We start from the raw sequence: 22,535 nt of genomic DNA, 5'->3' as shown, positions 1-22,535 counted from the left end.
TAAGAGCAGGTTCTCGACTAACCCTTTGCCCTAAAGTGTTATTCTCTTGTTGCCTATACTCATTTGGTCACAGCTAGAGCAACAGAGGAGTAGTTTACTATCTAACCCTATAAAAGCTTTCATACTCATCCTTTGTGGGGAGGAAAAAAAGCGACTGCCAGTACCAGGCCCCCCTTAGAGTTCCCACAGCCAGGGACACTGTGCCAGTCATAGCAGCTGTGGTGAGTTGCTTAGGTAGGCAAGGCCACAGTGCTGAGAGAGGACAGACAAGCTGAAGGTTTAAAAAAAAGAAAATGAAAATCTTGGAATTGCTGTAGAAGAATATGTTGGAAAGTCTCTGCTGTGGACATAAAACAAGGGGAAAAAATAATCACTCACAGAAGGAAGGGGATATTCCTTACCCACTTTGCCAGGGCTGTTTTAAGGGTTTTCATAGAATCACAGGGTGCCCTAGGCTGGAAGGGACCTCAGGCCATCATCTAGTCCAACCTACTCAAAGCAGAGCCAGCTGTGAAATCAGATCAAGTTACTCAGTTTGTTAGATTAGACCTAGTTTATCTAGTCAGGTTTTGACAACCCCCAGGGACACAGAGTGCACTCCCTTTCTGGGCTCTTGTTCCTCTGCTGGACTGCCAGCATGGTGAAAAGATTTTCCTTATATCCAGTCTGAACATCTCATGCTTGAACTTAAGCTCCTCACCTCTTGTCCAGAATGCATGTCTGTGAAGACTGTGGTTCCATTGTTGTGACGACCTCCATGTAGGTATTGCAGAGTTTCTAGGGGTGCCCCTGAGGCCTCCTTTTCTGCAGGTTGAACAGCCCAAATCCCTCAGCCTCTTCACACAGGGAGAGCCCTCTGAGCATGTTGGCTCTCTGCTGAACTCACTCCAGTCAGTCAGTCTCTTGTTCTGGGGGTCCCAAAACTGTATGTAATATTCTAGATGCAATGTTCCTTAGTTTTCTTTATCCTTCAGGTGCTGGATCTCATCCCTTGGAGAGAAGCCAAATCAGTGACTAGACCTGTCCAGATGATCCCAGATGGAGAAGCGGAGCTTATCAGAAACTCCAAATTCTCATGGACTTAATTTTTTTTTAAGCTTTGACAAACACACAAAAGTGGTAATGTGGAGAAGTCCCTCCCCTACTTCCTCTGTGTTCACATCAGCTTGATTGTCTCCTTTGTCCCTCCTGCCTGAAGCCTTCAGGCCTCGATTTGTGTGCAAAGCCCGTGTGGGACATGGTGTGGAGCATTTCTGAGCTCTAGTGCCATTTCTATATTAATGACAAAGTGTTATTTATATTTTCTTTTTAGAAGTGACCTCTTGCTGAGAGGTAACACAGTGTGTTAAATAAGCCAGGCTATGTGTAGATGCTGTTATCTCCTACTTAAAGGAGTCCAGCCTTTGATAAGCTCAGGGCTACACCTGCCTTAGAAACCAGATAGCACCTTGAAATATAGTAGTCCAGAGGGATACAGCTGCTGAATGGATGTTCAGATACTGACTAATCCCAGTAGCAAATCCTAGCAGCCAGCAAGTTATGTGAGCGATTTTGAGGGAGTTGAAGCATTGGACTGTCTCCTTTCTCCTCTCCCCTCCTCCCCCTTTCATGCTGCTCTGATGGTTTGGCTAAGAAGGGTCTCCTGCCATGATGATTAGTTTCAACAGAGTGGGGGTAGGGAACTGGTAGCTCAGAATGTTCTCATCCTCACTTCCTGTATTTAAACCATGGACCTCATTGTATCTTCTGACTGGTGAAGAATTACTGGGGACCTCTCCCTCAAGCAGATGCTAGAACAAAGGGCTTAAGAAAGGGTATTACCTTTGTAGGTAATGAACCTTTCCTTCCATAGGAAGTTTTTCAGGCACTTGTAGCCCCTGTTATGGCTGTGAGGAATGCTGGCAAGTGCAGTGAAAACAGAGCTTGCAGTGTGCTTGCAGCTTTGCTGGCTCACTTTGGAAACAGGTCAGAGGGTTTCTTGTTTCCTTACGGGCTGCAAGCATGCCTAAGGGAAGCAGTGCTTGTCACTGTGCATATGGGAAAGTGAGGAACTTGGTTTAATCATTGTTTTCTTCTTTGCTGTGGTCGATGTAGCTTCCATAGACCGATCTGCTGGAAAGGTTTCTTGGGCCCAGCCAGCTGTGCTTCATTTTTGTCTTCTGTACAGAATGCTCTCTGTACCCCATTAGCCTGGGCACATACTTTTGTTCTTGTTCTTGTACTAGTGGGGACGTTTGTTATCATGAGATAATTTATGTCGTCACTTCTGATAGCAATTGTTTCCTGTGGAAACAGCAGCTTCTGAGTAAGAGGCTACCATAGCATGGGTTAAATTGCCTGTCATGCTGCATGTGCCTGAGGACACAGTGTCATCCTGTGGTGTATTCACAGTAGGAAATCTTCTAAAGGGAAACTAAATATTTAATGCCCACAGTGCCAGTCTTCTGAAAAGATTTGTCCTAAGTTCAGTACACTTTGGAGATAATTAAAAGACATGAAATAGAGATGTACCTTCATGTTACATATTCTGCCAAAGCAATGTCCCTGACAGCACTGGGCTAGTTGTGAGACCCAGCAAAGTTAACTTGTATTCTCTATAGTCCCAAATGAAATCTTTTAAAAGAAGCAAACATCTGAGAAATAATACAATCGTCTGTTTACTTTTGCTTTCTGTACCCAATAAGTTAGGAAAAAAGTTATATTTAAAGGAATTCACGTTACATCTTTTTAATCAACAAGCACCAAAATCCAACTGTTCAGAGAATTAATACAAGGCAATATCTGGGTATAAGATTAAAAGAAAAATTTCAATAAACACATTTTCTGTGTATAAAGCTTATTAAAAAACTTATTCATTCTCTGAATGATGGAAGTAAGTGGTATGTGTTGGGAGAATAAACTCTAAAGGTTTGTGGGTTTTTTGCTTTTTTTTTTATTTTTAAGTCTTACCCTCTCCTTGCTCCACTAAAAAAGAAATGCATTGTAGAAGCTATGGTATACTGGCTTGGTTATTCTGCTTGGTGTTTTGTGAGGCACTGTAGAAGGCCACCTGAGATGCATTGTACTGTGTAACTACATGGCACGTTGAGGTAAAATGTGGTTCTCAAAAAGATTTGAATATTCTGGTTCATGGTGTTCCTGGGTGTACTGGTCTCACTCACATGCTGTGGAAATCTCTGCCAGTACACCAGTCTCTGCAGGCCATACCACAGACACCCTTCACCTGGTTTCTATGTTGGGTTTTACATTCAACATGTACTTACATCCCTGCTGCCTGTATGTCCATGCAGACTTACAGGCTACCTGGCCATGATAGATGGGTTTTATAACAAAATGCCTTTCTACTACTTACATGAACAGTTGTCATTGTGTTTGGCTCATGAGGCACTATTTAAAATGTTTTTAATTAAAATTATAGCACTTAAAATTGTTTTGTATAAAATTTGCTGTAAAGATTTGTAATATGGTCAAAGGGCTCTTTCTCCTTCATTACCATTTTTAAAAATGTTTTAAAAGCTAGAAAGCATCTTGTATATATTCTGTATATGTATAGCAGCACATTTCATTTATGGAAATATGTTCTCAGAATATTTATTTACTAATATATTTATCTTAAGCCATGTCTTATGTTGAGAGTGTGTGACATTATTGTAATAATCATTGAAAATCACTAACACGAGGCCCTGTAAATACATGATAATTGCACACAAAGATTTTACAGTACCTGCCGACCAAAAATGATTTAAGAGAAGTTGTAGTTACCTGCAGTTTTGTAAGAAAGTGTACAAATGTCTGTATTAAAAGAGAAAAAAAGGCAAAACCACACAAAAATACAGTTTTATTGCATATACATGTGGGAGTTGTTCTTCTTGTTTTGGGGGAAAGGACACAGATAGTTGTTCTCCTCAAAGTACAGTCCTAGATATGCTGAGATGGACTCTAATAGACAACATTTTTCTTTTTTTCTTTTTTTTTTAAATAACAGATAGGTGGATATGTATATCCATACACACACATAGAGATCATAAGTGGTTGTGGTTTCCTTTGGAGGCAACCCATAATGTTCTTAGGACCATTCAATTTTCCCCGAGTGCCACAGTTGAATTTACCAGGTGTTGTGCACAGTGTGAGTCCAGTACTGGACAGTTTTAACTGTCCCCAGGTGTGAGTGAACAGGGTGAGTGTTCATGAGGGTGCCTGGTGCCTCAGTGTCCCTGCTCACACCTGGCTGTGGTTGCTGTTGAGGTGGGGGAAGCTCCATTCCTTGTGGGGGAACAAAGGTTACAGAGGGAGGCAGGCACAGAAGGAAAAGCAAAGGCTTAGGAAAGCCTTTATGTTTGGAACCTGCCTGTTCCTTGTGGCAGGGCAACTTAATTCCGGTATAATTTGAGGTAAAAATAATTTACTGTCCTCAAATAAAATGGTTTTGAGACCTGAACCAGCATGATGGAGGTGGATGCAACTGGATGAATCATAGCTTGAATAGTCAAGCTAGATCCAGATCCTTGCCTTGGACCATGAAATTACTGGTCCCACTGAAGTGATAATCAGTGCTGTGCTACTTGTTTTGTCAGCAGAGAGCACAGTTTGACCAAAGATGTCTATGCAGACACTGAAAGAGGGGGGGCTGGGGATATGTGGCAGTGTGTGTGTGTGTGTATACATTTATGTGATACATGTTTGTATGTTATTGTGTAAACAGTTTGCCTTCATGCATATTTCCCATCCAGAGATACACACACAAACACACACAAAAAATCTTTTCCAGACTCCTCCTCCAGTTTCTTCCTTCTCCCAGAGATTTTTACCAAGTAATCCCCTGGACTCTCCCCTCCTCTTATCCATGTTCAAGTGCACTGTAATTCAGTCACCTCAGGATTCAGCCAAGAAATGAGCCTTACTTCTCTCCAACCCCCTTTATATGTGAAAACTCCATGTTTGGGATGACAGCCTGTTGAACTGGAGTGTCATTTTGCATGGGACCCTTTGTGGCAGGAGGATCAGTTATCGTCCTCATCTCAGGTACAGTGGGAAAGCCTGTCTGTATGCAAAGACAGGCACAATAATGGAAGAGCAACAGGCAGGCAGGAGTTAAGAAGCATCAGCAAGCACTTCTCAGTTAAAGTACCTGCCCCTTTTTCCACTTGGAAAACGGGATCTTGGCATTTTATCTGCAAATCAGGTCATTAAACAACTGTTTTTTCAAACAGCATAAAACTTGCCATCTGTGTTTGGCTGATGCACCTGTGTTGACAGGTCACATCTGAGTCTCCTTCCTCTTCCCTTCCTCCACCCCCCCACTTGCTATTGTTGAGTTGTGTTTTGTTTTCTTGCTTCTTGTTCTGAAGAAAACTGTGAGGTGATTGTGCCTTTAAGAGCAGGGCATACCTTCACTCTTGCTGTCCCACAAAATAATCAGTGAGCTCATCCTCTCTTTCTTTGAGAAAGACAGTTGTGGGCTGCTGGCTGAACTTTTTATGTGATGCTTAGTTGTGTGTGTGATATTCTGTTTCTTCTTTGTTGTGGCTTTTTTAAAATGACTAAATGTAAATATTTTCTGTCAAAAATGAAAATTTTGATACTTGGCAGGGGACAGTTCTTTTTTCTATTGAGATTCAATGTTTAAGGAACAAATTAGTGGCAAAATGAGAGTCCTTTGGGCACCACAAACCTCCACAGAATCTCGATACGGTAAAAAAAGACAAGCAGGAGCAGACTATTCTTAATGGATTGTACATTATAGTAACACTTGGTGTTTCTGTAACATTATCTGCAATATCATGTGCATCTGTCAAATCCTGTGACAGCTGTTAGGTAACGTTTGTTGTTACTTGGGTAGTGTGAAGAGAAAAATGCCCTTAAAAGGATGGCTGTGTTCATACCCCGTGGAGCCAGCCTGGCCTAATTCTTTGGCCAGGGAGACAACAGCATACCTGAAATTGGATATTTTATCTTGCAGTGAAAGCGCCGTGCCCCTGTGACTTAAATGCTTCATAGAAAAGCGTCCCTTTCAGAATCAAGAACACATTTCTCTCATGGGGAATGAAACTGTTGCTTAGGAAACGGCAACAGAAAAAAAGGCAACAGTTCCCAGAATAAACCAAAGTGCAAGAGGAGTCTCATAACTGGAATGGCAAGAAAGGAGAGCAGAGTAACCTACCCTGTCTAAGGGGAGGCCAGTCCCCTGTGACAGTTGCTTTTCTAAGAGAAAAAGAGAGTTTGAGTCTTCACATGAAAAGCTGGAGACAGTTTGGGTATCTGACACTGGTATTCTGGTGTTTACATAAAAGGTCACTGAAGATTTCCTAAACTGTAGCATTATTTTGGTCAGGAGGAATTAATTAAAGAAAAGATGAATCTCACAAGTAAGTGGAAACAGCATTACATGTTACTGCAATTCGTAAAGAAAACACTGAAAGAATTGTTACAGTTCTTTGTAACAGTCTGAAAACACGTAAACTGAAAACTTTCAATTTGCTGTTACCTCAGAAATTGTGTGTCAGAGCAATATTATACTTTATATATGTAATCATTCTCAGCATTTTCAGCTCAGATATTCTCTTCTAACCTCCACAGCGGACAACCCCGTTGTAATCTGCTGGTGAACTGCAGCAGTTTCTGCCTCCTTTATACATGTTAGCAGTCCTAATAACTCCTTCTGCACAAATGTATTTATTTTTTCATAATTATTATTTACAGCCATTTGTTGAATGCAGGGTGACCAGCTATAAACACAGCACATATTTCAGTGGTGAGTCATCTCAAGTTTGATTTATTCTGGTTTCTTGACAGCCTTATGTGGTTCATGCCTTTGCATTTGTAGTAAGTTGTCTTGAGACTGAAATTCAGAATGCCGAGTTTCACCCCAAAGCACAGGTGCTCAGTAAATTTGACAAAGTATGAGCTGCATGAAATGTATGTGTATCAGGAATGTGTTGTCATAGGAAAAATAGTGTGGTCTGAAGAGAATTCTATTTTTCACTCTCAAAGTAGCAGAATTCATAAATGAGTAGCAGAGTTCATAAATGCCTAGAACAATATTCAGGTGAAACTATCACTGAACTATATTTCTTTGGAAGATTGTGAAATATTGATGCAAGGTATTAAGAACTAGTTGGACAAGTATTTGTCAGTTGTTTTTGTAGTTCACCCTTCCTTTAGGCAAAGTGGTGCACTAGAAAAATCTGTTAGTAGTCCTTCCCACTGCCTGAGAAGGCTCATTAAGCAGAAGATGAAAGTGGAATAGCTGGTCATGCTCATTCAGTGGCAGCCATGTGTCTGCTGATGGGTTTGGTCTGTAGTCATACAGGCTGCACATTCAGTACAGCTTCCAGGACTATCTGTAAAAATCTCCCATTTATACTCCTGCCAGGGGGGCTTGGAATACAAACACTATAATTCTGCAATCCCACTAAGTTGTCTGCATGAGCAATGTGATAAACTTCCTCAGCATTGTGCTGGCTGTAAAAAATGTGGCAGAAACAAGTTCTAAAAAGGACGACGTTAATGCTTTGAAAAAGCAGATCAGCTGTTTGTTTGAAGGAAAAAGTGGTTCAGAGAGTATATGCATATGAATTTGTAGAATCTAATACAAATACAAGCTAGAAATGAGATTCAAAGGAGGTAAGTGCTTCTTAAAGCAGTTGTTTCATCAGCATCTATTTGGCCATAGAACTGAGTCTGAGTTACCCTGTTCTCAATGACCTTCTGTTATAGATACCAAAAAAGTATCTTTGATTTTTTTCCTACGGTTACAGTGTATAGAAAATTTATTTTTCCCAGAGTGTAAACTAACATCTTTTCTTCCTATAAAATGTTAGCAAGATATAAGCATAATATGCTGTATTAAATAATGCATTTCCTATACATATATAAATATATATATTACTATGATAACATATCACACATTTTTACATAACACAGTCTCTATTTCCCCACAACATAACAATATTAAGACAAAAATACATATAAAATCATTTAGTCAACAAACTAAACTAGTTTTAAACATAGATTTTGAATTAGGGAAGGCACTTGTCCAGCTGGCCCCTTTCCACCTGAGGTCCACACACAGTGTAGGCTCTGGCACGCAGCGTCGAGGCTCGCAGGTTGCTGCAGTGGCAGTGCCAGCAGAAGCACTCGCTGCCCCAGCTTCTGGGGCAGACAACTTGTCTTTTTCCTATGGCTTATTGTCCACTTAGCTGTGTTAGCTCATCTCTCTCTGCAACCACCCAATAAACAGTATCAGAGAGCTCATCTCTGTGAAAAGTAACTCAGAGAAGAAAAGGCGATGGCAATTTTTGACCTGTCAGTTTATTGCAGCACCACACAGCCGGTCAGACCGACACCAGAGTGAGAAGGGGGCCGGAGCTGGAGCTGGAATGCATGTATGTATATGAGGAGGCATCTCCTCAGGATTATTTTGTTGTCAAAACAGTTGCTTTTGACATTGTAGCCAATGTCAGACCTGCAGCCTGTCCAGCCTATTGAGGGAACTGATAGGCAGGACATCAGAAGGCCATTCTGATACAATTCCAAACAAATTCTTCTTCTGCAGTTATTTTCACTTTGCTGAAGAAAGTGGTGTAAACAATAACCTCCTGAGGTGTCCGTGCTCCCCAGCTGTCAGCACTCAGCTGCTTGTGTAGTAGGGGCATGCTGAATCATGTGAGATTACAACAGTTGTGCATGTCACACGTCTTGTTTCTCTCTCCCCCCAGACCCTTACAGCAAATATCAAAAAGTGCTATGTTAATGGATACCATATACCTTGGCCATATACCACCACACCCTGAAGTGCTTGTACGAGGAGTGTGAGTGACAGAACCACATTTGGAAAAAATTCACAGCAGAGATCTACCTGCTCTTTAAGGTCTCAGGCCTGTACAGTAACAAGTGCTATTTAAGGGCCCCTGTTCATGCATTTCCATCTGTTGCTCTGTTTGCAAGCATTAGAGGTATCTAGAATCAGATAATCTGTAAGATTTGCGGGAGTGGGGGGGAAATGGGGACCTCACAATTTCCACTGAGCTTTTATCATGCACTGTCCAATACCTTCTGCATAGTCATGTTTTTTGTTGCCATGACCAGTTAATCTGCTGTAACTGCTGGTTTTATGGGTCTTTTGTACAGAAATTCGATAAGCATTCCCTAAGAAAGGCCCATGAAATGCGATTTTATTATATAAAAAACAGTTGAGAAGCTAAGGGACTGATGCAAAAATCTCTTTCTAAATTCTCTAGATTTTCCATTAGTGGCTTCAGTCTTAGTTGTTGTTTTTAATGCTTGTCTCCAACTTTATAGTGAACTTAAATTCTTTACTAAGGAAGAGAAGCCTAGCAGTTCTGTAGTTTCCTGCAGTAGGTAAAAATCAGTCATGGGGCATTCCTGATGGTTTTTTCAGTTTATCAGCAGTAGCTAACTGCTTTGTGAATGTCTCTTTTACTCTATATGTTTAACTGTTCACGAACATTTGATGAGGCAAGCAAACAAAGCTTCACCAGTTTGTGATAAGCACTATGTGCTCCTAACAACTCTTAAGGGTCTGGGCACCACACTGCAATTCTCTCCTCCTGGTTTTCTATTAGTGCACCACATTAAGCACGCTTAGGAACCAACCTACTTTGTTCTGCTATGAATCTGTGAGTTGGACTCTTTCTCTATGCAGCATGATGCAAAGCCTGACTGTTAAAAAGGCAGTTTCAGAATTTTTGTTGGTTTGAGGCAGATAATGTGTTTTGGTCTAACATGAAGGCACGGAAGAGAGAACCAGCAGCGTATTTTTTACAACTCGTCCTATCTTGATTTTAGGTAATACAGTAATTATAGTTTCCTGTATTCTTTCCAGCAGCTCATGCAAGAAAGTACTAGATGTTCCCATGATATTCCATTTTTGATATAAACAATTTCATAATTGCTGGCTTAGTAAAAAGGTCTTGTTTCTTTTAGGCACATATGGTGGCATTGTTCAGCTGTTGCTGGCACTCATCTGTGCTACATAAATAGAGCTGGATTGAATTCAGTTCAGGTAAAAGACTAGATCTACAATGGCAAGTAAGGCACAATATTTCATTGTTTAATTCTTAGATGCCCTATTTTTTCAAGGAAATCTGTAGCCCACGTGAAGGGGAGGGAATTATATGTTAAAAAACATAAGGGCAGATACTATAATGAATTTGGTGACAATTTTCTTACTTTTCTTAGTTACCTTTTGTAGATGCTCTTAATAGGTGTTCTCTGACTGCATGTATGGTATGTCTCATATATGCAGACCATTGTATGTGTTTAAACTAACCAGTTTAATGGTTCTCAGTGAATTTCCTCAAACATAGTTTGAGGAGCTGCTCACTCAGTAAACTTTGCCAGTCAGTTTATCTGTCTTCTGCATTGACAGTTTTTCCTAAATATCTTGATGCTCTGAACTTGCTGATCCCACTTTAGGCTGCTGAGATTAATATCTGTAACTTCAGAGTAAAAATTTGTTAGCTTCACTGTTTAAAAATTCAGTGGATTTACAGTATCTCTGGGCAATCCTTTAAGAAGCCCTAAACTTACACCCAGAATGGATGCTGGACTTCGGGCTGCAGTACAATGGTTTTTTAAAGGATCACTGTGAATATGAACAAAATTATCATAAACATCAGTGAATGATGGGTCACACACAGTCATTTAAAAGGCTTCATTGCTCGTGCAGGCCTTGCCCTGGTGAGCAGGACTCCATCAAAACGTGTATTTGCAGCTGATACTTGATAGAGCAGCTCCTGAATTTGATTTTCATTTGTGCATCTCTACTTGTAGAAACAGAAAATGTAGAAACAGCAGAGCACTGGGCAACCAGGCTGGTATGTTTTCCAAGGCTTTGGTTCCCATTTTACTCTCTAGTACCGTTTAGACGTGTTTACATTAGGGCCAATAAGCTCTGGTTGCTGTGGCAGCTGAACAGGTTATCTGTACCTACCTCTGTCTTCAGCCTTGAGAATAAAAGGACTAAAGTAGCCTGATAAAATACAGTGATACAGGAAAGCAGGACACAATAATTCCTCAACCTGCAGATACTCACTCGGTTACCTCTGGCAGGGGTAAAGGACATTTTGAATTTTACAAGTTTTTACATATATTTTAAGTGCAGTGGTTTAAAGGCAGTAATTAAGAGCACTACAGATTTGATGAGCACCAGATACTTCAAAAGTATTGCTGCAGTTAAATCCGTTGTCACTAATATACCCAAGAGAACAGCAGATAGGCAAAGTCACTCAAAAGGTCTTTGGAAACGGACTTTTTGGAAAACAAGTATGAGACTGGGAGAAAAAAAGGAAGGACTAATCTCAAGTCACCTGGATCTTAAGAAGATCAATTCTTGTAAAACAGAAGGCCCTTTAGTTTCCCACGAGTGGGTTGCAATCATCCTGCTGATTTCGGAGCTTTTTCTTGAAGATGGATATGGATGTGGAGGGTTGGTAAAATATACTCCAGATCTCACCGGCAGTGGTGACATCACTGCAATCTTCAGTTTCACTTGTGGATGGAATCTGATGGGATCTAGGAGACAAGGGTGAATTCACTCCTCTATTAAGGTGCTTGGGAAGCCAGAGTGGTCTGTCTGCAGTGCTACTGCACTGGGAATGCTCACAGCTTCCTCTACCTCTGGGACATCTCTATATCTACATCTTTCTCCCTCTGCACAATGCAGAGGTTTTGGGAGCATTTCTTGGTTGTCATGGCCAAATGAAAAGTTAGGTATTCTACTGCCAGAATAGTTGCCACCCTAACAACAGCAGTGACATTAAGATAAGAAATCTGTACAGACTCTGTTACGAGTTGCTATTAATACAAATTAATTTCCTTTTATATTTAAGCTTGATTTTAGTATGTAAAGACAACATTCAGAATTTTGATTTGCTGCTAACTCATCTATCATTTCATTCAATGAGTGTCCATCTAGAGGACACAAAACTTACTTGGTGTAAGCATAGAAAAATAAAGCAATAAATTATATTGTTTTTATTAATAGGCAAAAAAAATCTGGTTATGTGTCACATTATAATACAGATTTTAATTTTTGTGATTCTTTTTTGAACCATTTTCAATATTTCAGAAAAAGAAATTAAGTATTAACTAGCCTATATCTAACTTGTTTCCCCAGCTCCCCAACCTAGGATGAGGTTTTAATTTTTTTCTTGCAAAGTACTATCATACTTTGACCTCTTCTCACCAAATCTAGATGTCTGATTACATTTTCCTCTTTCCTTCTTCTTCCTTAAAATATAAATCTTGTCAACACAAGACCAGAAGAGAAATTCTAGCAGCAAATGCTATCCCAACAGACTGGGAAGTTAAAAAATGTGCTTATTTAGTATATTTTATGAGGATACAAATATGTAATAAATAACTTGGGTTTGAATATGACCAGTCTGACTGTCAGAAGGCCGAGAAGATACCAGGTTTGGTACAGAGCTGAGATCTGAGTTCTCTGGGGACAGGTTTGCTCCACACTTACCTCATGGTAACGTGGAGAATTATCTTTGCTATTATGGCTGTAACACTTAGGATGAGCAGTGCTGTGAGACTGTATATTGTCCACTCTGTAAAAGAGAAGAAGAAAAGGAGAGGGGGGAGGGGGTAAGTTGTTAGTACATTCATTTACTTACAGTTTTTAAAGTAAGAATATTGCACAAAAGAAACACGCAGCCTTCTGACACTTTATTAAAAGCTGTAATTTGAAGATGCCTCAAACCTACAAGACTGGCAGAAACTACAACTTTCAGTCAGAACTGGCTTTTCCCTTGCAGGAGTGCTCCCTATAAAATTGAAAGTTGGCAAAAGTCAAAGCATATACCAGTAAAATTATCTAGGAAAGGCACCAAAACATAGAAGAAAATTTAAAAGCAGACTAGAATATATGCTACAGTAGCAACTGTTATGATTGCAAGGAGGTGGTCCAGGTTCTTATCAGTAATTATGTAGTTATGTAAGAAATCACAAAGTATGGAATGGGAGGAGTCCTGAGACAGGTGATCAGTATTTGTGGTCTGCTCTTGGCCACTGCACTTTATATTTCAATTTAGTTCTGGTTGTAGGATAGGAGCAAGTCAAGCAGGACCCATTGTGTCATTGTAACATTAAGTTCTTGACACATGGCAGTTCTCAGTGGCACCTCCCCTGCACCCATGAACTAGTCCAGCCTTCTTTGTATTATTGATGAAGCTTTTGTTAATTGGGGTAACTGGGATGCATCCAGCATTCAAGCTTTTCTAGACTCTACAACAGCTTGCTCTTTTTTTTCAGCAATTTGTGCCACTCTCTAATATGCACTGGTCACTGAAGCTGATTCTAGTGAGGAGGCTGCTCTGACTCACATTTTATTTTGATGTGTTTTCCTTCTCAAGAAAGAACTCACCATCTTCACACTATTTCTCATTTATGCTGAGAAGTAAGTTTTGAAATGTAAGGAGAGAATCACAGTTAGTGCTAATTAGACTACATGAAAATTCATCAATTAGTAAGATGCACAGTGAATCAGATAATGTGGAAGAGGAGCAAAGGAAATAGTGACTCCAGATTGTGCATTGGCAAAATGTTTTCCCTGTTTCCACATTTTATTGTAATATTACCAGGCATGGAGCTGGTAGGATGACTTGGGCTGGTTGTGATGACATAAAGTATCTTTGATGACCGAGCTGCATTGATGCTGAGATTTGCTTGTTCATTTATCCTCTCTGAAAGGGTGTGATTCACTGGAGTCTTGTTTTGATGCACATTGTCCTTCACAGCTGAAAACACAAGAGTATGATTAAAATAACAACTTCTTAACAGGTGTAATTGGACTTCATTTTGTGCTTGTAAACAGAAGTGCTGCTCTCTGGTTTACTTAAAAGAACTCAATCAAATTATGTCTGATTCCAGAAGAAGCCTGTATTTCACTAGGTTGGGGTTCTCAGAATTTTTCTGGAAGCTAATTGTTCATCATAGCAGTAGGTGCAACTCAAGGATCAAAACATGTTCTCTTCATGACTTTCAATCAGAGAGGAATAAACTGTTGGAAGGAGACAAGAGGATCTAAGATGCAGATGGAGTACTATTTATTTGTTTCATCTTTTCTCATTTTCTAATCTGTTTTGATAGGCAGGTATAGGATTGAATTTTTGAAAACCTGAACTTTGCTATTTGTGACATAGCTGACTGGAGTGTTCCAAATTGAGAGAATTTTTGGCAAAGCTTTTACCCACTGTGCAGTGGCAACAAGAGAGATAAAACACCTGCTAAATGAGAGTTAAAATATTTGCTCTTTCATTGCCACTTCAGAAATCTCTTGTGTGAATTAAATGCTTCACTGAAAGGTAGAAACAGGAAAGTTAGCCTCTCACCTCTATATCTGATAGCAAATCCCTGGGCTTGATTGATGTCATCTGAGAAAAAGTACAAAATGACAAAATCCAAAGAGATGTTAAAGGTGTGGGGAGGCCGGTTCTTGCCATTAAAACGAGCTAGAACATGGTAGGTATAGCCATCCAGCAATTCCACCATATCTGTAGCATCTTTGATTTCAAAAAGGGCAAAGCTGAAGTGGATTCGAGATGCTCCTGGAACTTGTATGGTCCAGTAACAGACTTTGCCTGTGCCATATGTGTCAGGAAAATCTGGGGAGTAGATCACAGCTGTAGCAGAAGTGTAATTCCCTCCACAGGCACCAATAAGGGCTGTGAAAACAAGAGAAGAGGGAGAAAATGAAAGGAAAAAAAAAAAGAGGTTACACATTGGTTTTGCAAAACTGTAGTACCCTGTAGATTCTAATACTTGAATGTGACTTGCAGGTGCAGACTTGCTGTGCCAGCAGGATGCACTGTCTCTGGGACGGGTATTCTTTACCTTCCACGGCACTGGGAGCACGGCCAGTACATTGCATTTCCTTGGAATAGGCTCATCATGTCTCATTACTCAGACCTGTGCATCAATCTTGAATACTGCAACTGTCCTTTGTCCTTGCAGGTAACCACATACCCTTTCCCACATCCCCACAGGAACAGGATAAAAGATAAATCACTGATTCAGGTGCTTCTACTCCATCCCTATGAGGCAGGGAGGCAAGTGGATTAGTGATTATTAACTCTCAGTGTTGAAGTACTGAAACTCCTTCACAGCTGTATCAAATTGAAAAAACAAATATTCACAGAACAAATGAGTTTGGAAGGGACCCTGAAGATCGTCCACTCAAATCCACCTGCTCAAAGCAGGAAACAGTGTCTAGTTGTATTTTGAGTCTCCAAGGATGGAAACTCTACAGCCTGTCTGGGCAATTTGTTCCAGTGTCACCCTCACCATAAAAAAAGTTCTTCCTTTTGTTTGAATGGATTTTCCTGTATTTCAGTTTGTGCCTTTTGACTCTTATCTATTCACTAGATAACACTGAGGAGAGGCTGGCTTCACCTTTACACCCTCCCATCAGTTAGTTACACAAATTGAAAAGGTTCCCCCCTGTGCTTTCTTTTTATCACAGCTGAACAATCCAAGTTCTCTCAGCCTCTCCTTGTATGAATGATGCTGTAATCCCTTAATCACCTCTGTCGCCATATATATGAGCTTTTCAAGCCTCCTGTCTTTTGATCTTGTCCAACTAATATTTGACCTTACCTTCACTAAGTAAATTGAAAAAGATCCTGTTACAAAGTCTAAAGAAAAGATTTGTTGCTACCTTTTATATTAGAAACAAGTACATGCCCAATACATTGTTATATTCCCTGACAACTATCCAGATTCCCACTGCAAAGTTAATTACCAATGAATCCAGAGAGCAACTCAAATGGCATCCAACTGAGGATGCATATCTCTATATACACATATAATTTTTAAAAGATATTAGAGAGGTATATATACATATATATGTATAATATATATGTGTTATATATATGGAATATATATATTATATATATTATATAATGCATTTTATGTCAAAGCTGTTTGAATCAAAGTTATCAAAGTTATCATTCCCCAAAGACTGAAGAATCAAAGTAGAATTATTGTCTCTGAAAGCTTGATTAAAGCCCTGTAAGACAGGCCTGTGAGAATGGAAGTAAAGGAACTGTTTTAAATTGTCTCAGTTTTCACAGGCCTCGAGAAAAAGCTTTAATAAATACAAATTAAAAGGAAACTGGGAACAAGAACAAGAAGTAGCATATGTCTGCCAGAAGAACACGTGAAAATATTTCTTTTTCTGGAGCAGGGCCTGATCATAGCCTTAACAAACCTTGTACTTGAGTGTGCACTATGAAAGACCTAACAGAGGAACTGAAAGAATATGAAAGAATAAGAACAGAAAGAATGTGAAAGACCCCACAGAGGTACTAAGGGACATAGAGGAATTTGTGTTTGGCACTTACTCCACGCTAACAAAGCTGGTGATTGAATCCAATAGATAGAATTGTTCAAATAGATAGAACAGATACCATTGATAGAACTGAAATTTGTCACCGAGATACAGAATTTGAAAATGGCTTACAGGTATTGTTACATTTGACTGTGCTGTTTGTAATTCCTGAATCACAAGATGTTTTTCAAGCTAGCAGTATTAACTAAGAGTGCCAATGACTAGTGCTCCACAGCTGCCTAGCAAAGCACAGCATTGCCCCATATGGAATGGAAATGCTTTCCCTGTCTCATTTCCTTCTAGAGCTGGCAGAGTTCTGTGTTGTGGGTCTAAATGTTACCGCATTAGACTGTGATAGTAACACATAAACATAAGGATAATGGGGAGAGGGGGAAGTGTGTGTGTGTACAAGGATTGTGGTGGAGGTTCTGGGGATATGACCTAATGTGAAACAGAGACATGTGGTGAGCAGGTGTTGCTCACCAGGAAAAGCAAACAGGTAGCTGCTACTAGGATGACCTCTCTTACCTGGCCACAGCTCTCAGGTAAACGTTGCTGTTTACCAGAAAAGACACTGCAGGTCCTCAGGGTAACATTTTGCTGAGCACTTGGTCACTCTAGAAAAGGAAAGCTGCAAAGGAAGACTTCACCCATTGAGGATTTGATAGGCCAAGAGCAGAAGGAAACAGAGGATGCTGCAATGTGATGCTACCACTGCTGTCTCAGCACTGGAAGTAACATGCAACTCTGGTGCATCTTTTCATATCTTGGGGAGAATCTGGAAGTGAGCAGAGTGACTAATTTCTGTCCCACTGAAATGTCTTTCTGTCTCGCTAACTGGGAACCTGAGCTGTAAAGTATGGAGATGGGAAGTTTGTTTGTGTGATCAGAAGGTGGAATATGATGCCACTTTTAGTTCCAGAAAGTCTATAACTCAAAAGGTAGCTTCTACATCAAAGGCATTTGAGATTGAGAAGCAACGATATGTTGGTGCATAGGGTGAAGTTTTCCAGTGCTCTCAGCTATACTGGGAGCTTGTACTGCAGCTGGACAACCAGAGACTCACACCATCTACCTCTGAACTTACACAGCTGGCACTGGTACATAAACTGAAGAGTAGAAAGGAGGATTTCTATGACATGAACTCAGTGGTCATAACAGCAACCTAACTTGATTGTACTTTCACAGTATATTTCTCTATCTCAGTTTTACCTACATTGCTTTGCATTGTGTTAACTGTGTCATAGCAAATATGTTTAATTAAAAAAAAAAGAAGTTGGTGTATATTCAAATTTTATTTGAGGTGCCTCATTCATATATTTACTCTCTAGTAAGATCAATTCTTAAGGTGTCTTTCTGTTGTGACATGCTGTTTCTGATAGCTGAGTTAGTACCACTTGTGAGGAAGTAAGAGACAATCTCCAGAGCACGAGCAGGCATAGTTCTTTGGAAGAGCTATTTCATGTTATTAATGGTTGAGAATCTTATACAGAAATGCAAAGCAGCTTTATCTTATATTGAATTTAGGTGTTTTGCTGTTTTGTGTGCAACAGTTCTCATTGTACTTAGAGCCTTTTCCCTAATTTGCTGAACATTTGAGGCCTCTCCTTTGGGAAAAAGTGAGCCTGCTTCAGTACTTACTGTCAAAAAGAATGACTCTGCCATCCCCACCGCAAGGCTGAGTATGGTCTCCAAAGCAAACACTGTTGCATTCCGTACTGGCTGCCTCCCCGTATCTCCAGTAGTCAGGGTTATTTCCGCAGAAACAAGCATAACCTGATTCCATGCCTGCAAACTTTGACAACAAAGATGCATAAGAAGGGAGGAATAACATTTGAAGGAGTGACAGCGGGAGGTTGTATGAGCAAGAAAGCTGGCAGCAGAATATGAGTGTTTTGGAGGAGTATGATTAGTCAGAGGAACCACCACAAACTGTTTTGGTTTGAGCTGTCAGGATGCTACTTAAGGCTAGTGAGAAACATGGAATGGAGGACTGTTAGGGTACCCTGTCACTCATAAATGCAGTAAGCAAGCATACTTTCTCCTGGCATCCTGGCATTTGTCCAGATTGCTCTGGATGCAGAGAGAGGGATATAGATCTCTTGGAGTGGAAGTGAGACCTTAGACCTCCTAAAGATTTTAAAAAAAAAAGGGGGGGAACAGGAGAAATACGAGAGAGAGCTCTAGGCCTACTGCTGTCTTTGAAAACATTTTGTAAATGTATGTCAAAGAAATCACCTTAAATTGTTGACTTCGGCAGGAACTGATGCATGTTTGGATAGTAAGTTTATTGGAGGTCTCACTGGTGCCAGTCAAAGGTGGTGGTTCTCCATGGTCCTTGTAACACCCCAGATTCCCTGGCACTGGCAAGAGCAACAGACAACAGTCATTCTAAAGGTGTGCCTGTAAACATCCAAAACACAGACCACTTTATGCACTACCTGATTACTAAGCAGTATGTTCTGCAGTATGGGAAGTGTTACTCTATGCTAGATCCTTGTCATATTTTCCAAACATGCACAGGGAAAAATGAAGGGGCAAGAGTATCATGTCTTCTTAGCAATATACCTGTAATACTCTCTGGTTGGTTCCAGTAATCTGCAGTAAAATAGACAAGATAAATACCTGGTTCATTTCTCCTGACAGAGACAGTTAAAAAAAAAGAAAGGCATTAAGTAGTTTCAGAGGGTTTGTGGGGTTTTTTTTACTATGAGCATGCATATTCTAACAGTATAAATTAAACTATGTGATTTCTGTCTGATCTTCAAAACAATAACATTCTGAAAGTTTTCAAAACAGGATATTTGAGGAAGGGAACCTAAGCTGTTTTAGAATAGGGTTTGGCAAATTTTATGGGAGGGACTATGTACTTATATAGGGGAATTTCCTAATATTTAAAACTTGAATTCTGAGATGAATTTGAAGTATCATACAAAGAGATAAAAAATGAGCAATATCACTTTAAAAAACCCCTATTTTTCTATCTATTTACATTAATACAATGTTTCAAAGCTCCTTGGTCACCATGGGAGCTCAGTTTTCCCCCTTCAGTGCACAATTTGTCCTCTGTTTTTGTTTTGGTTTGGTTTTGCACTTTTCATCAAAGCACTGGAATTTAGCCATGACCACCCCACGGAGAGGATGTGGAGTACAATATAATACTGGGCTAATGGCATAAAATTACCCCTTGCCTACTTGTCATATCTGCTCAGATACTTGAAATTAAATCTATTCCCAGTTCTATGGTAAGGTAAGTGTTTTATTCCTATGCCAGATTGACAAGGATTCTTTTTTGTCCACCTAACTGCCACAGCTCTGCATGACATGGGATGTGGTCAGGGAGCTGTATTAGAGTTTTATTTATTCAGTCATTTTTTATTTCAGTAGCCAGTAAACATAATGTTGCTTCAAGTATTGTTCATAATTTCCTAAGAATGACACAATTTCAATTATAAATACTTGCATGGAGTTATGGCTTTGATATGCCCTGCAGCAAAATGCATATAAGTACTGAGACTTCAAGTTACAGCCTGATTTAACATACCTTTGGAAATCCCCATTTGCAGCCCCACCCCAGCTGAGTACAGCTGGGCAGATAATTCTCAGAGAGCTCATTTTTTTAGCACTGTGTGTGCTTTCACTGCTCTGAAAAAGCTTCCTAGTTAACCAACCTAGCTCATTTCCCTAAGAGACCTGGGATTTCATAATTTTTAAAAAATTTTTGAAGTAGCTTTATTGGTGAGACCCTTCAACCTTATCTCCAGAGAATTAGTACTTTAATATGTTCCATGCTAAGAAATCTGACAGAGTAATTTGAAAACCTCTTAAATTTTGTAACTAAATCAAGCGTACATCCTAAAGCTAATTAGTATCTTTGGTGTCCCAACAGTATTTTAATTTTCCTTGCTCTCAATATTTAGCCTACTAAAGAAACTTGGCAAAAAATGAGGTAGTCAGTGTTCTGCGATTACTGTTCAGGCTGACCAGTGATGTGTTACTATTAAATTGTCTTCACCTGTTTGTATTTATGTGTTCTCTTGTGCTTAAGAGGTCACCTCTTTTGTGCAAACATACTATTTTTCTTTTAAGCAGTATCTGACATAATGAGGTCCTGGCAGAAACCACAGCTTCTGCGTTTTACATGCCAAGGCACATGTATTAAAACATGGAATTAATAATTTTGAGATCAAAATCATGTTCCAGCTATGCCCATCTAGTTGTCTTTCAAGAGCCTCCTAGCCTTTTGCAGTGGTAGTATGCACCAGTACACTGCCTCAAATGGTTTGAGCTCTCTGCTCTTGTGTTAAAATGCAGACAGGTCAATCTTACAGGGTGATCCTGGCTCTGCCATTTAACACTTCATTGTTATCTCAGTCAAATTTATTACATTACCTACATGCACACTGGAAAAATGATTCCAGTAATGAAATCTGTTTATGGGAAGAGAGTCACACAGGTCATAAGCACGGAGATGCAATTAAGTGGGATAGCAAGCCTTTCTTTTACATTTTGGGAGCATAAGTTGTTATTTCCTTTGAGTTTAAACCTAACCTCATTAACAAGGAGACCAAGAAAGTCAGGAGTAGCTGCGACATTGCAAACAAACCATCTAAAGCGTTCAGTTCTGAATTCTCCATGTGAGATGCACATGTTCTCTCAGGACTCAGAGCTGCCGTCTTGACTTTTATTTTGTTTTTGTTCATTCCAGTCTGCTTAGCAGACAAGACATTAAGAAGAAGAGAGGAAGAAAAGGAAAGACTAAGCTCCTACTGGGGTAACTACTGCTGTCTTCTGTGATTATGCTCATCCATCTTCCTCCAACACTGCTAATTTCTGTACAGCGTGTCTGCACACGCAGAGTGCCAGAACTCACTTCTGACTGAAACATTTAGTGTTACGTATAAATATTAGTGAATGAGACACATGATATAATCATGTGAAATCATCATCATAATGCAAAAGTCTTAACTGTAGATTCTTAATTATTGTTACAGTGAATCATTGCATGCAAATCTCTCTGGGCAATCAAGACGCTTCATGTTGTTGGCATTGTCACGGTGTTATGTGGGTATAGTTAATAGGGAACTTATGCTCCAGATACTTGTCTTTCCTAGCAGTAAATATGATTATGGAAAAGAAGCTTATACTCCTCTAAAAATTTTCAAACAGGATTTCTTTACATGATTGCTTTCTTGCTCCATCACAAAACTCAGTTTTGTGTTGTGTACTTCACAAGACAGTTTTGATGGTCCTATGATTTAGCAACGTGCTTACTGAAAACAGAAAATCTGGTGAAGAATAAAAGATTTTTTTACTTACACAGTAAACCATGAGGTTTGTATTAAGATTTGGATGGGCTTGCAATGTACAGTTTGCTCTAAATTGCTGCAATTCCTTTTACTAGTATTGAGTTTCAGTGCAATTCTTGAAGCAGCTGCTACTGGTCAAAAGGACATTTTGTAAATATAAGTCTGGATTATCTGTGCAAGTAAGTGTCCAAGTTTAAATCCTCTGCTCCCCACCACAGAGAAAATGAGTGAGGCTGGTTTTAAAAGGATCCTTTGTGTAGAACAAATGGAGTGGACAGAATTTGCCTTTCAGCTTTTTTCCTGGTGCTGTATCCAGATAATTTGTTAACATCTGTGGTCTTTAAAGAAAATGCAAATTCTTTCATTTTAGACTAAGATAAATTTCTTAATTAGGAGGGTCAGGTTTCCTAAATCAAACGTGGTATATTACAAAAAGAAGAGTAAGATGTCCTCTAAACAATGAGTATTGGGGTGTTGAATGATTTTGCGTTATTTAAAATTAGACCACTTAATTTGTATTTAAGTCTAGGTAAAAGTCATCTGACTTAAGGTCACACTGAAGTATTTGTTTGCCTAGCTTGAGGATGTGACTCACTCACTCATGTGCATAAAAACAAACAAACAAACAAACAAACAAAAAATCTATGAACAAAGTAAACAAATCTATAGATCCATTTTTCTTTGCTTGGTTCTCTTTTCTTAACTTCAACTAAGAAACATACTTCTTCCAATCAAAAGTATTCCTACATAAGGACAACTGCTCTGATGCTTAAGAGTGTACACCTGAGTTATCCCTTAAAAACAAAGACTCCTTGCACAGAAGAAGTAAGGAAAGCAAGTGAAAGCACTAATGATTAGACTTAATAAAA

The 22,535-nt window shown here is 39.6% G+C and overlaps 2 protein-coding genes across 5 annotated transcripts in view; one reads left to right on the top strand and one right to left on the bottom strand.

The window, feature by feature from the left end:
• Positions 1–3,850, top strand: part of ZNRF3 (zinc and ring finger 3) — a 75,659-nt gene extending 71,809 nt beyond the window's left edge. For all 3 annotated transcript variants that reach the window (XM_032706235.1, XM_032706234.1, XM_032706236.1), the window contains one exon: positions 975–3,850. In XM_032706235.1, coding sequence (XP_032562126.1) covers positions 975–1,018 — 44 coding nt within the window. In that variant the 3' untranslated portion in view covers positions 1,019–3,850. The remainder of the gene's footprint in view (positions 1–974) is intronic.
• KREMEN1 (kringle containing transmembrane protein 1) overlaps positions 3,822–22,535 on the bottom strand; it is a 34,425-nt gene continuing 15,711 nt past the window's right edge. Inside the window, exons 4-10 of one of the 2 annotated variants that reach the window (XM_032706248.1) lie at positions 18,596–18,720; positions 17,999–18,152; positions 14,361–14,693; positions 13,608–13,766; positions 12,494–12,578; positions 11,331–11,535; positions 3,822–8,218 (exon numbers count right to left, since the gene is read on the bottom strand). In XM_032706248.1, the coding sequence (XP_032562139.1) occupies positions 11,373–11,535; positions 12,494–12,578; positions 13,608–13,766; positions 14,361–14,693; positions 17,999–18,152; positions 18,596–18,720 (1,019 nt within the window). In that variant the 3' untranslated portion in view covers positions 3,822–8,218; positions 11,331–11,372. Of the gene's footprint in view, positions 11,536–12,493; positions 12,579–13,607; positions 13,767–14,360; positions 14,694–17,998; positions 18,153–18,595; positions 18,721–22,535 lie in introns of both variants that reach the window. The other variant, XM_032706247.1, reaches the window with a different exon arrangement.

The sequence above is a fragment of the Chiroxiphia lanceolata genome, chromosome 18, assembly GCF_009829145.1.
Source record: "Chiroxiphia lanceolata isolate bChiLan1 chromosome 18, bChiLan1.pri, whole genome shotgun sequence".
Taxonomy (NCBI): Eukaryota; Metazoa; Chordata; class Aves; order Passeriformes; family Pipridae; genus Chiroxiphia; species Chiroxiphia lanceolata.
The sequence above is the reverse complement of the archived record's forward strand: the minus strand, read 5'-3'. Positions and strand labels throughout refer to the sequence as shown.